Here is a 15442-nt window from a genome sequence, read left to right as displayed (position 1 = left end):
TAAGATCATCCAATCTTGACCATTCATTGCCCTGTTTTTCCTATGAATAGAGCCCTTCTTCTCTCATTTTCATATCCAAGTCTTTAGAATCAAACTTATAGACATTTTACTAAGCATCTAATATAAATCATTTTAATCAAGCATTTAGCCTCTCTTTGAATATAAATCATCTAAACAAGCATTTTTTAGAAGCATTTCTAATTATTAGACTAGTATATCATGTTAGGATAGATTTTACTAATCTTTCATCTTATCATCATATTAATGCTAGTTTAGTTTATACTAGTTATAATATCATGCACAACTAGGATTGCAATCATATTAAGTTGATCAATATCCCTCATTCTCATAGTTGTCATTCCTAAGTCACTTTGCTTAGTGATTTGAGAGCAAAGGCATTGGCTTGAAGGATCCTATGAGATAAAGAACAATGGAACATCCATTGGGAAGTTGAGCTATTCAACATAGCTCCATAACTTGCACCAAGAGTCCCATTGGTGTGTGGAATTGTCCAAAAATAAAAAAAATTATTTCATTGCACCACTTTTCCTGCACACAATAACGAAGGAGATTCCTTCATCACTCCTAGAGTCAAAACTTCCTAGACCATCCATATCTTTCCTGATAAAACACTTTCTTCTAAATACTTTGAAGTATTTGACTGATGGCTTCAGTCATACCACAACTAATAAGGTGTCATCCTATTGTTTGTTCTTAATTGAACCCGGTTCAAAGTATATGCAACAGTATGAACAACTTCTTTCCAATATGTGTCTGGCAGACTAGCCTCATTTAACATGGTTCTGGCCATCTCTTTGACTATCTTGTTCTTCCTTTCTACCACACCACTTTTCTATAGTGTCCTAGGAGTAGAGTATTGCCTTCTAATTCCATGTTTTTCACAATAATATTCAAATTCATTTGATGTAAACTTTCCACCCCTGTTTGATCTTAGGCATTTTAACCTGTACCCACTTAATTTTTCCACCATCTTCTGAAAGATCTTGAATCTTTCAAATGATTGTGATTTATCTTGTAGAAAGGTGACCCATGTCATTTTTGAGTAGTCATCAATGAAGATCATAAAGTATCTTTCACCGGCAAGTGCTCTTGTTTGAGTTGGACCACACAGATCTGTATGCACAATTTCAAGTGGTCTTGAGGTGTTGTGCTTTTTTGTCCTAAAGCTCACTTTAGTTTGCTTACCTTTTACACATTCATCACAAAATGTGTGTACCAGTTTGATAATGGGTGGAATATTCCTCACACACCCCTTTTTTCTTACTGCAACTAGGTTATCAAAATTTATGTGGCCTCATCTTCGGTGCCACAGCCAACTTTCATCTACTTGTCCTAACATACATTGGGACTCATAGCATTCCTTCAGATTATAAACATTTCCATCTGTTCTCTTTCCTTCTGCCACAACTTTACTGGTACTGTCTTTCTCTATTTGGCAACTAGTCAAGAGTCAAAGGTGAATTTTTAACCTTTGTCACACATCTGACTCACACTCAGCAGATTGTGCTTTAGGCCTTCCACATAATATACATCATGTGCCTTTAGTTTTCCATCAATGCTTAGAGTTCATTTTCCCTTTATTTTGATGGAAGAATTGTCTCCAAACCTTACTGATCCACCATTCCAATCTTCAAGTTTGATGAATTTCTTTTTGTCACCAGTCATGTGGTTGGAACAACCACTATCTACAACCCATAAATTTTTCCTCTTCTTTTTCTTTCTCAATCCAAACAGGTTTGGTCTCCTTCTTCTTGTCGGCTACTATATTGTCCTCAGGTTCAGTTACCGACTCTTGATCCAGATTTGTCTTCTTCTGTTTGATCTTCCAATTTTTACATAACTTTTCTATATGTCCAAACTTTTGACAGTTATAGCATTTTACATCTTCATTTAAAGGAACATCCTTAAAATTATTGTAGGGTACCAGTTTATTCTTCCTACATTCAAAACTCTTATGACCATATCCATTGCACTGATAAAAGACAACATTCATATCCTAGAGTGCATGAAATGGATTTCTACTTTCATAACTTATAGAGGGCTTATTGATTAATCTACATTCAACTATTCTATGCCCAAATTTGTTACATCAGTAACAATAACTATGAAAGTTTGAAACATACCGGTTAGGTTGTCTTGGTCCTGAATGGAACTGCCTCATTGGGGGTCTTCCCTTCATGTTGTTGAGTCTAGTGAATCCTTCATGTTCAACTTTGCATTTTTCCTTGGATATGCATGTTGGTACAAGAAGTGTGACCTCCGGTTCATTGTTGTATACTGATTTGAGTGGCGATTTCCAACAGCATCTGCATATGTCTTTTTGTCGGTATCCTTCCCTACAGTGAATGTCTTCTTTTCTTCACCTTTAATTAAAGAGGTGAACATTATTTCTTTTCCCGATATATCTTTTTGGGTTGAACTTTGACCTTCTTCAAAACCTAGGCCACCAGTGTCTTTGGATTGCTTCTGTTTGCTCAACATCTTGTCTAAGGCCTCGGTGCTGCCTTCATACTTGCTCCTTATTTTTATTTCTTCCTTACTTTCTTCAAGCTCCTTTCTGAGCTTTACTATTTCTTCTTCCAACTCTTGATGCTCCTTTTCCTTCTTTGTTAGATCAGAGGCTGTAGCTTCACAGATCCTCTTAGATTCTTCCTGTTGCAATTTCAAGTCAGATATAACTTGGCTGGACTCATCCAAGGATTGCTTTAAGAGATATCGTTCATCTACTGCTACATGCTTAATCCTCTTGAGTTCTCTTCTTGTTTTACTCAATTCTTCAAGAGCATTGATAAGTTCACTCTCCAAATCCACTTCAGCTTCACTATCCTCCTCTTCCTCATCTTCATCAACTGGTCTATCAAGTGCCATGAAGAGATTGACTTTTCTGTCATCCTCATGGTAATCATCTTCTGATGCATTTTCTTCATCTATTGTGTCATCCTCAATAGTATATAAGTTGTTCTAGTTCCGATAGCCTCTCCTTCCTTGCCGATAGTCGTTCATTTCTCTATCTTTGCCAACAGATCTTCTAAACTCTCTTGACTCATCTCCACTGGTTTCTTTGTGAGAACAATTAGCAGTAAAGTGTCCTACCTTCCCATAGTTGAAACATTTAAGTGGTAGCTTTTCTTTGTACCGGTCAGATCCTCTTTTGAGCTTCCTAACAAAGTTTGATACTTCTGCATCTAAGTGTTCACTGGATTCTTTATGAGTAGCTGCTTCTTTTCCCTTTTTGGTGATGTTGAATGGTACTTATTTCCTTGAGGAAGTATCACTAGTTTTTCTCATCTCATAGGCTATCAAAGAGCCAAATAATGCATCCATTGTAAAAGTCTTCAGATCCTTGGTTTCTTCTATGGCTAACACCTTAGTATCGTATTTGGGAGTGAGAGATCTAAGTACCTTCTTGACAAGAATCTCATCTGCAATCTCTTCTCTAATTCCTCTAATAATATTCATAGTTTCATCAAATATATGAAGATAGTCTACAATCTTTTCATCATCTTTCATTTTGATGCTTTCAAGTTGGCCCCTTAGTGTTTGCAGCTTGGCTTTTTTGACTTTTGCATCTCCTTCAAACAACCTCTGCAATTTGTCCCAAGTCTCCTTTGCTGAAACACAATGCATGACTTTGACAAATTCATTATTAGACAGTCCACTCAAGATAGCATGTTTGACCTTTGCATTATTCTCATACTCCTTTTTTGTATCTAGATCACTGAGAGGAGCATTAGGAACAACATACCCATTCTTGACCGACATCCACACATCAAAAACCAGGGAGGAAATATAGGTCTCCATTCTTCTGCTCCAGAAGGCATAGTTGGATCCATCAAACATGGGGGCTTTTGACAAAGTAGACTCATTTCTTTCCATTGTGTTCAAAGTCAAGAATCTACCCAAGGTTTAAAGATAATTGGGAACCTAGGCTCTGATACCAATTGTTGAACACAGAGTACCACTGAGAGGGGGGTAAATCAATGGTTCCTAAACCTTTTTGCTTTCAAATAAACTTTAGAATATCAATTATTCACTTAAACACTAAACAATCAAACTGGTAGAACAAGAAAGAAAGCCAAAGAGATCATTCACACAAATGTAACTCTCAACTCTAGATTTACAAGGAAAACCTAATGTGGGAAAAACCTCAATGAGAAAAGCTGCTGGAGACTACTGCTCCAATCCAGCCTCATAGGTAAAATACTAAATTACAAAGATTTAGGGCACCAACCCAGGGAGCACCAACCCCTACACCAAGATTCAACTTGGTGATGTATAGTGAAATACTATTTGAATACAATTAAGGCTTCTTGTTGCAAATTAATTCTACAACTCTTTGATCAAATAACTCATTGCCAGTTGACAGTCTTTTCTCCTCCATTGAATCTCAGACTACTGGTTGTGAGATTAATTTCTATGTTTCTCAGCCTCTGTTATCTTTCTCTCCCTCTCTCACATAGTCTCTCAACACATTGTGTCACACTTGGATGCCTCCCTGCTCTGCCACACCTTGCCAGTTAGGCTCAAATGCAAAACTATGGGTATGTCGGTAGAATCCTCTCACCGATATGCTTGCTCACATACACTGCAACTTTCTTAGAACTATTTCTAAGGCTATCAATTCTTCTCTTTTACTAACTCTCCTTTTCTTCCTCTTCTTTGCAGCATCAATCTACTCTGTCTTGAGCTCTCATCTCTTATCCCGTGATTTTCCACCAGAAAGCAATTCAAACTTCGAAGTGGTTAGGGTTTCCTCTTCCTGACACAATCTTCATAGAATTTGATCTAGCCTATCTTGGATCGATCACCTATCCTTCAAGGATGCATCTGTACATGGTTTCCATTATCCAACGCACATTTGCTGAAAATGTAGCAATCTTCGAACAAGAGCTTCTACCTTGAAATCTATCGACACATAAAATGCTTTAGTTGTTTCCTTTTTGAGGTCTTCTTGAATCGGATTTCCTTTGCATTGACCCAGGTGCCAACTACTCCCTATGTCATTGTTTCTTCCTCGAGCCACAACGGTCAGCTACATTCCTGTGATTTGTGGTTGTTTCATGTATATCGACAAATAGTCTCACCAACTATGTCGATGATGGTTTTATCAACCTCTGCCTGTTTGCCACCTCGGCTCCACATGGAATCACCATGGTCAATGACTCTTCTCACCAACACAGAGTCAATTCAAACTTGATCATTCAACAAAACTCATACTGGTACATGCCTTTACCGGTAAGGCCTTCTTCTTCTGCCAACTGGTAGTGCACACTATACCGGTAACACATCTTCACCTCCACTGGTTTGAGACAACTTTAACATTATGCCTCTTCATCATAAACAAGCAACTATCCTTCAGACCGGTTTATGCCTTACCGGTAAGCCTTCATTATTTCTGCTCACACTCACGTAAATATCCATCATGCTAGTTGACATAAATGACAACTTAATGCCAAAATGCCAACATCTATTATGTTGGTTTATAAAAAAAAATTCTCCTCTAGCATTTTTCATCATGATGATTGATCATGGAGTAAATAATAATATTGATCTAATCTAAAATGATTTCAGGGAATCTCAAGGTGCTATTACAAATAAACCTCACAAGAGAAGAGTTATGTGAGAACTAATCTACCTCATTGAATTTATTTCTTTGATAGTTTATGCATTCATTCAAGAGATGGTTGTTTGCATGTAAACTTAATTTCACTAACCGCTTTGCATTAATCGTTATTTTAAAACTATCATACACAAAGAGCATAATAAAGATTAATTAAGTGGGTTAAGTTGAATTATGTGGCCTGAGCAGGATAATAAGCATATGATAAAATCCATTCCTTTTGAGAACTATTGGCCACAAATTCTAGGAACCATAAATAATTCATGTAGTAGTTGAGATTCAAGAACCATGTCTTTAACTCATTCAACAACCAAATTAAAAATGTAATAAAATTTTGTGAAATCACTTGCTAGATTAGAGATGAAAAAATATACTTATGATACAACTAATTTAAATGGGACAAATAAATTTAGCTTTCTATGATAAAAAAATATAATAGTTTATTGTGATATCTATATGGACATATCAGTTTGGAATTTCTACCTTTTAAATTTTGTACCTTTGAAGTATTAAGCACTTATTCCTAAACTCTAGAGTTGATCAAAATATTTTATACTTTTCCAATGCTATTTCAAATTGTCTTGGTCAAAATCACAAAAATTCAAGTGATTAAGATTCATTTATGGATGAAAGATACATCTTAATAACATAATAGAATTTTTTAGCCTTAACATGCATCTCAATAAAATGCAATGTGTTTCCCCATAAATATACCATCACTTTTTAAAAACTTCAATACATCTATAATATAATTATTTATAAATACAAGTGAACATTGCAAGGTCTAGTATTTCATATTTTTAGCCCTTAATTAAATGATTCTCTACTACCTTTCTAATGTTTGTGCTAAGAAACTCTCGCTTTCCAACAAAATATACTCTAATCCTGACTAATTTCAAAAGATAAAAACTACCAAAGAGTTTTAGTATTTTCCTTGAACACACTAAAAATATCAATATATAGCAACCATTCCTAAATAAGTATGTGAAATAAGTGAAGGCACAAATAGAAATTCAAAACAATAGAAACATCTTGGTTAAAATAGAGAAAAAATTCTTAGTCCAAAATACATTTGAAGAAAGTAAATAATTTTGGGGGAAATATTGAAGCACAAGCATCTTTTCTGCAACATGAATTCTAGAATATGCACAATGAATAGATGTTTCAATCACACATCATGCAAAAAAAAAAATCTAGAAACTTGAGTACCATTGTGAGGTGGGTTGGATTACAGTTGTAGAATCACAATTTTAATCATTTCATCAAACAACATGATGATATAATTTATTTGAATCTTTTACTACCATTTGGTTCCATGTTTGTAATTTATACTCTCATTCCCATGAACACTTCCACGTGGCTAGTCTGACTATTTATTTATTCATTTATTTATTATGTTATATTAAATTATATATAGTAAGAATTTTGGGTTCGCAACTAAAGACTTGCAGATGGTATCTTGTGTCTCTAATGCCTATATAACAATGTTCAAAGTGTAATAAAAAATTAGACTCAACACATTGCTATATAAACATTATAGACTCATGATGTCATGTTAACATTAAAGTAAATATTAAGATATCATGTGAATCCTTGCCTTATTGAATGGATAATTATTTAGAATTATAATATAGATAAAGATACCATGTAAAAATTATTATATAAGTATTGTTCTTTGGCACATAATATTATAAGTGGAAGACAATTGTATTTTTTTATATACTCAATGAATTTTGAATAGTTGAAAGTAAGAAGCTTGTTTCTTTTATATAATTGATGAATTTGAATACAATAATAACATGCTCCAGTCTTCTATATTTTATGTTATATATGTGTTGTAAGGAGCCTTGATTATATCTAATGTTCCATTTTAACTTTTTTTTGACATATTTAAGTCATTATATTTGTAATTGTTTGCACAATTGGTTAGAAAGCAACTTATTAGTTAAAACTATGTCAAAAGAATAGAAATATTATTGTGTGATTATTGATTATTGAACCAAAATAATTTATTCCATAAAAAATCTACCCAAAATTTAAATCTCTATTATTTCCCAAAGGGATGAGTATAATTTGTTATTTGTAATAAACAACCTATCTAGTTTGAAAGTTATTATTTCATTGAAATTAAAACATAATTATTCTTCAAAATGTTTGATATATGGCTTTGCAATCATGAATTTTTATTAGATAAGAGGTGATGGAGCGGATTGATTGAAGCAAATTTAAAATTTGGTGTGTTAATTGTTTGATTTATACTTGCAATTATTCACAACATTGGTCAACAAACAGGTTATTAGCTAAAACCATCTGAAAATAATATTAATATTGATTATTGAACCCAAACTTTTTATTCCATATTTTTTATCCAAAATATAATGTTTCAATATTTCTTGAAGGGGTGAGTACAATTTTTTACTTTTAATAGACTAGTGATTTAGTTTGAAAACCATTTTTTTAGAACCAAAACATATTTTTCTCATAAATGTTTCATATGTGGCTTTGGAATCATGAGTTTTATTGGATAGGAGGTGATGGGGTGGATTTATAGAAGCAATTTTAAACTTTCTTGTGTTGATTATTTGATTTGATTCAAATGGTGAGGCTCACATTTGCATATCTATTTTGCGAGTACTAAATATTTGGTGGTTGAAGTCTTGGTATTTATTGCCCAATATTTATGAGAGATGGGATGAGTATGAAAAATAAAATAAAATAAATTGTTAATGTTAAGTTGTAAACATATTTAATTACTAAAGGAATAGAAATTGAACACTTGTATATTATTAACTATTAAGTAGCAAGTATGTAGTGATTTGACAATTTTCTTTATGTTTGGATATAATCATTTTCTAAGATTGTCCATGAAATATAATATATTTGGTATTAGTTGTTTATATTTTCAAAAATATTATGTTGTAATTATTAATAGCATTGTACATTGTTTTAAATATTTTTAAAAAAAGATGTAGAGAGGGAGTGGCGGAGGAGCTAGAGTTTCAAGTGTGGGTTCTAGCGGTGATGGACAAGATGGGGATTTAGAAGTAGATGATGGTGAGTTATGGAGATGAAAGCTCTCTATTTTCCTGCTTCTTCATGGTTGTTAGCGGAATGTGGCTATCCAGTTTGTTCTTTCCTGGATTGCCTGGCAATCATTTTAGCTAGTTATGTCGGCCTCCTTTGGGCTTTACATGCTTGGTTCCTTGCAGCCTTGATAAAATCTATCCTTTTTCCCCTCTATTTTTGGGATCTACTTTGCCCAAGGTTTTGTTCATTTTTGGGGCCAAATATAGATTTTTGGCTAGGTGATTTTCCCTAATTGGCTATTGCAGTGTACTCCCCTCTTTGGGTGTGGCATTCTCACCTTCCTCCCACATATGGTGGGCATGTGTTCTCTTGGGTGTTGTGTTGACTTTGGGGTCCCCTATATTGTTTGGTGTTTGTTTTGTGCAGGTGGAGCAACAATCTTTTGTGCTATTTTCACCCATGTGGCTTTTCATTGATGAATGGAGTTGTTAGGGAGTGTGGCCTGTGTTTTGCCTTGTTGGGTGGTGGCCACCCCTACTATTAGCTCCCCTTGGTTTGTGCTAGTGATGTTTGTCTAGTTCGCCTTCTTCATCTAAGCTACTTGGGTGTTGGTTGCCTTGAGATGGAAAATTTGTGGTTTGGTTGTCTCCACATTTTGTATGAGGCTTTTCATTTCTTCTTTGTCTGTGCTTATAGGTTCCATTTCTTGTGGAGCTATTTCCTTGTTGGTTCTTATTTCTGGTTAAGGGGTCTTTTGGGATTTTTGGTGTTATCCGACCCATTGTGGCTTGTTGGAGCTTTGAGGTTTCATGATTCATGTATTCTCTTGTGGGCTCCTATGGTTTTATTCTTGGCTTTCCTTTGGTCTTCTCTTTTTGAGGGGGTGATTTCTCCTATAGAGGTGGATAACTCCCTCTTAGATTTGACGAGGCCTTGGCCTTCTTTGCTTCTTTCTTCCTCTCTCACAGATCCTATTGAGGTGGTGGCTTCTCTTATTGAGGTAGAGAATGACTTTGTGGGAGATGTTGGAAGCTTCTTGGAGGGGGTTGTTGTTGAGCTATTGGTGATCTTTGGTTGCACTGTTGGTGTGGATGCCTTCAATATTCTGCTATGTCTTTCATTTCTTGTGGAGGTGGAGACCAAGGTGGAGTTCAAGATTTTGGTGTTTATGGGGACCATGTTCTTTCACCAGATGAAGGTTATGGGAGCCTTTTCAAAACCAATTCTTCGAGTAGGTTTATTTTGTAATATTTTAATGTCCCTTGATGTGAAGGTTATGGGAGCCTTGGTAAAACCCATGTTAAAGGTTAAGGGAGCCTAGAAAAACCCTTTGTTGATGGTTTTCTCGAGTCTTAATGGCCTAGGTCTTGTTGTTGGCTCAACCAATTCTTTGATGCTGATTTGTTTTGACTTGGTTGTGTGGTAGCTACTATTAACTCCTAATGTATTTTTTGTAGCGTTCCTTGTAGGGGTTCTAGATTCTTGCTAATTCTAGAAGGTTTCAAGTCCTTTCAAAACCAGTTGTACAAGGGGTCCCCTCAAAACCTATTTTCTCCTTAATTAAAAACATTGTATTTTGTTTCAAGAGATATGGAGTATGAGAATGGAGGTGAGAATAGAGGTGGGGTTAGGGTTTTTGAGGGAGATGCAGACATAGATGAAGATGGGGATTCAGATGAGGATAGTGATCCTACATGTCCTGATCGGATCTAGGTCATATTTTGTGTGGGCTATTGTGCTCTGACACCTTGGTGTGTGCGGGAAGTCTCTTCTATCCCCCAATTTCCTTTTTTTTTGTTTGTTGATGGACCCTTTTGGTCATTCTCCTTCCTTCAATGTTCTTAGTTGGGAGGGGCCTTTTTTTGATCCTTTGTGGTTGTTTTCCCTTGGTGCGTGGACCTTCCTATTTCTTGGGTCTGCATCTCGGATTGGCTAGCACTCCTTTTCACTCCCGGCAATGACATTTCTTTGTGTCATGGCTACTTCCAGGTGGCCCTATTCTATGTTAAAGGGGCCCCTATCTACTTTGACTGCTAGGGTTGTAGATGGAGGTGGTTTGACTTCCTTCACAGTTTTTGTGGCTTATCCATGCTTGCCTCTATTTTTGCCTAGTTGGTGGGATTCGTTCTTTCTATTGTGTGTGTGTGTTGTGTCATCCTTGCTCGGGTTGCAAAGGAGATCCCTGTTTTGGCTACTACTGTGGTGTGGTGCCCTGTCACTTGGCCTCCCAGGGGGCTATGGTCAAGTTTGTGAGTTTTCACTCTGCATTTTTTGGGACTTTTGCTTTTGGTCCTTGCTTTCTAGCCTCTATGGAGGAGAGTGATTTCACAGCTCCTATGGAGGTGGTTGTTGTGTTCTTGGTTTCTCATGTTTCTCCTGAGGCTGTGTGGTTTGAAAACCTAATTAGTGATCCTATTGTGGTTTATTCTTGGGGGGTTGTTGGGGCTTTGACCTCTAGGTTGTCTAGGGGTGGCGGGCATTGGGGGTGTTCTGAGGTTGTGTCTACTCCTATTTTTGATGATTTACCCATTGTTGTTAGTTTTTTAATGTTGTTTGTGGGTGGTTGTTAGCTGCACAACGAGAGATAGTTACCTTATAGGCACTAAACCAATGTGTGCATCAATTCTATCATGCTTACTTTGGTATTGAGCACTAACTTCCTCTATTGGACTCTATCATCTTAGTTTATTACATTCACCTCCTCTACCCCCTGTCCTTTTGGATCCAATCGCTCTCCACAGGGAATGCTCTTAAGTGTTATTGATCACTAGGTGGAGAGGCCCCTTTTTGTTAGCTTGTTGTCTCATAGAGGCTCTACTGTAGATGAACCTATTAAGGTGGTTCATTTTGTTGTGTTTGTAGGAAAAAGGTTATGGGATGCCTTTCAAAATCTATTGTTACTTTTTTGTTTCCTTCACTGCTTGGTCAATGCAAGGGATTTCATTTAGTTTTTGGTTTGGGGTGCTTTCCTAAACCCCTTCATTCTAAAAGTGAAAACTTGCTAAGGGCTCGGGACCCTTGTTCCCGCCAATTGGGTGCTCTAGTTAAAAGGCCTGCATTGAAAAAATGGGTGTCCTTCTTTTGGGTGTCTGGTGGTCTCACAGCTTGTGAGTTCCTCCTAGTTTTGTAAGGGTACAATCCATATCCCACTTTTTATTAATGAGAACATTGTATTTTGTTTCATATGAAGTATTATAAGCTTAAAAATATGTATTATTCTTATATCAAATAATAAGTAGTTACATAAATTTTAGTTGTAATCAATGATAACTGTAAAGTGAATTTTAAATAATTTTAAATATATAATATTTATTAATGCAACAATAAATTAAACATATTTTGATATTCAAACAATAGCATACATATGTTCAATAAATAGATCAAAATATAACCAGCTATCTTCTAATTATTGGAATGCTCAACTACTAAATCATTATAATCTTCTCTTCTAAATAAGAGATAAAGAAGACAATATTCTTTTTACTTGCATTTAAAGAACATGGGAACTTATAAAATTATTAAAAGTCGATCACAAAGAACATGGGAGCTTATATAAATTATTAAGTCGATCGCAAAACTCGTTGACGAAATTACAGAATTAATAGTAGTAATATGAATAATTGGAGTAGGTTCACCAAACACACAGGAGAGCTTTCATGACAAACATTAAAAAAATTGCACATGTTCCACAAGGAAATAATAAACATAGTTTTAAATTTAAGGGCAGGTGGATAGCCTCAGTGTAGGACGAACGAGAAGGTCGACACTCCTGGGCGTGGCAGCTCCAAAGATTTCCGTCATATCCAAGTCCCCATCCACGCTCCAATCGAACCAATGAACGAGTTGAGCCAATACAAGGTTCATCGTCACAACGGCCATGGCTGCCCCCGGGCATCCTCTCCTTCCTGCTCCAAATGGCACCATATCAAAAGAGTCTTTGTCTCTCACAACATCAACGTTTTTACCCATAAATCTCTCTGGCTTGAACTCCAGGGGATCTTCCCACAAGGATGGATCTCTTCCGATAGCCCAAACATTGACAATAAGCCTGCTTTTATCAGGAATGAAGAATCCATCAACTGTGCAATCTTCTGTGGATTCATGTGGAAGCATTAAGGGTACCACTGGATATAACCTCAATGTCTCCTTCACTACACACTGCACGTACTCCAAGCTTGATATATCACGCTCATTTACAGTCCTCTCTCTGCCTACCACTGAATCGATTTCCTCTTGCATTTTTTTGGCCACGCCAGGATTTTTAAGAATCGCACTCATTGCCCAATCTAACGAAGTAGATGTTGTTTCAATTCCAGCAACGAAAATATCCTTCAAAAGTTATTCAGCCTTGTTAGATCGAGAAAGAAAAGAACTACATATCAAATTAAAAAAAATAACAAATTTGAGATTGTCTCATAAATAAGAGGTGAATACGTACAAAAACAATGGCTTTAATGTTTTCCTCTGTGACTTCTCTTCCATCGAGACTCTCCATTTCCAAGAGCACGTCAATGATGTCCTTAGTATCAGATTCCTTGTGGAATTCCCTCCTGCGCTGCTGGTGCTCCTCTATTATTTTACTAATCACTTGGTCGAAGGAGTTGTGTACCTTTTTCATGCGTCGTTTCACTCCTTGCAAGTCCAACCAGTCTAAGTAAGGAATGAAGTCCCCAATATTGACAGCTCCTACTGTAGCTGCCACCTCAGATGCCATCTTCTTTACCTCTTCGCCATGACCACCAAGATGAGTGTCGCCATTAAAAGAAAATTTGGTATCGGCAAGGATACGCCACATGACTGCTTGCACAAACGATGAAAACAAGTTGGTGAGATTAACAGGCTTCTTACCCTGCCCAGACATCTCCCACACTGAACGAATAGCCAAAAGCATTTCTTCCTCTCGTATACATCTGAAAGAATCGATCCTTTTGGTATTCAGCAATTCTACCACGCACAGCTTCCTCATGTGTCTCCAATAAGGCCCGTAAGGAGACAAAATCAGATCTTTGAAATTATAGCCAATATATTTTCCTGCAGCAGTACGAGGTCGGCTGGCAAAAACCTTATCGTGGGTTTTCAAGAACTCCTTTGCCATGGCCGAAGAAGAAACCACAACAGTGGGAACAGAACCCAATTTCAACATCATAATGGGCCCATATTTCTTAGCAAGTTCATGAAGATCACGGTGGGGTAGTCTTTTCAGCTTGTTCAGATTTCCAATAATAGGCCATGGAAACGGTCCAGGGGCCAATCTCGATCTCGATGTATTTTGGCTAAATCTATACAAAACCCAAAAAAAGCAATGAGTGCACATACAGTAGCTGTTGAAGGAAACTCAGAGAAAGCCATGTCGATTAAAAAAATTGAGGAAACGCTCTACCTGTCTCAAATTTATGTCCAAAAAAATCTCTGTAGCTCTCTCGATATGTATGACTTAGCTTTCAGATTTTTATTTACAATATAATTTGTTATTTGCACGATATTCGCATCAGGCAGCTTGACGCTTTTTTATAGTTTTTTTTTTTTGTTTGCACCCCACAGTACCCTAAATTCAATAGAAAATAGAACTAGAATTGAATAAACGCTGGCTTCAAGGAGCGCAGGGACCCATGAAGTATGGTTCTTTAATTTTTTTTATGGTTATTAAATTTATTTATTGTAAATATTTTAAAAAATAGATTTTTAAATTGATTAGTTGGAGAGGTTCAAGGAGTTTTTATTTTAAAATATAAAATAACATTATATAAACATCTATTTGCAAATAATTGAGAAGTTGGCGATGTGGAATAGAATTTAATAAATTATCATCATAGAATATTCTCTTATTTTGAAGGTAAAGCCAACAAAGATGAGTAAAAAACATCACACATTGTGGAACAATCAATCATTAAAAAGCATTGAAAAGGAAGAAAGCAACCCAACCAAAATGCATGACCAACAACAACAAAATCCAAAGATAAACCCACGCAACACCAAAAACACCCATATAACTTCAAACACTAGAAAACTACACCACCATTCACTCGCAAACACCCAACAACCAATACCAAATGCCAAAACATCACCCTAGTTTCTGATTAAAACTACAAATCCACAATCCTTAAGAAAAGATCAAAACTTAAATCTAAACTTTTATTGCATGTCAACCTAGAATGATTAGTTAGGACTCATAATAAAAAAATAGATAGTTAAGTACTAGCTCACAAGAAAGGGTGTCTTTTCTCCACTTTAGGTTGTGTAGAAACTAGTAATATAGCCCTAGAGGTAAGTATCGTGATAATTAAAGAGATATAATTTTAGTTCATTATGCCTTAAAATTTACCTTATCATATTCCTCAAGAAAATTCAAAAGATTTGTGTCTAAACATCCCATATACAAGTTTGCTAATATTTAGGCATGACATATCATACATGGAATCTAAGATCTAAGAAAAATTTCTCTCCCTAATATCATACACAAAAAAAGATCATACTACATACATGACTGTAGTAATATTGTAATCCATAACCATCTAGTAAGTGTACCAAGACGAGGGCCAAAAAGTAGCTAAAAGTAGCCTTTAGTTTTCTTCCTCTTACCCTTCCAAGTTTCATTTAGCCAAGGACACCATTAAATTTGAGGGATGGGATTTGATATAACTCATTTTTTTTTCTTATAGAGAATCCTTGAATCCTTGATACTAACATTTTCTTGATATGTATCTTTGAAGAATTCCTCTTTGTCGTTCTTATTATCAATCTATATGTCATTCTTAATTGAGCCTTCCATATATA

The 15442-nt window shown here is 35.8% G+C and overlaps 1 protein-coding gene across 1 annotated transcript; it reads right to left on the bottom strand.

The window, feature by feature from the left end:
- Positions 1-12385: 12385 nt before the first annotated feature.
- Positions 12386-14017, bottom strand: LOC131076259 (cytochrome P450 750A1-like). Its single transcript, XM_059219279.1, has 3 exons — positions 13985-14017; positions 13107-13871; positions 12386-12997 (listed from the first exon to the last, which is right to left on the bottom strand). The coding sequence occupies exons 1-3, from the start codon at positions 14015-14017 to the stop codon at positions 12386-12388; spliced, it is 1410 nt and encodes a 469-aa protein (XP_059075262.1).
- Between the last annotated feature and the right edge of the window lie 1425 nt (positions 14018-15442).

The sequence above is a fragment of the Cryptomeria japonica genome, chromosome 4, assembly GCF_030272615.1.
Source record: "Cryptomeria japonica chromosome 4, Sugi_1.0, whole genome shotgun sequence".
In the NCBI taxonomy this organism is placed as follows: Eukaryota; Viridiplantae; Streptophyta; class Pinopsida; order Cupressales; family Cupressaceae; genus Cryptomeria; species Cryptomeria japonica.
Note: the sequence above shows the minus strand (reverse complement) of the source record. Positions and strands in the feature narration are given on the sequence as shown.

Coding starts and splice junctions, on each gene's coding strand:
- LOC131076259 (XM_059219279.1), bottom strand. CDS start 14,017: ATGGCTTTCTCTGAGTTTCCTTCAACAGCTACT. Junction 13,872..13,984: donor AGTTTCCTTCAACAGCTACT/GTATGTGCACTC, acceptor AATCTGAACAAG/CTGAAAAGACTACCCCACCG. Junction 12,998..13,106: donor ACATTAAAGCCATTGTTTTT/GTACGTATTCAC, acceptor TAACTTTTGAAG/GATATTTTCGTTGCTGGAAT.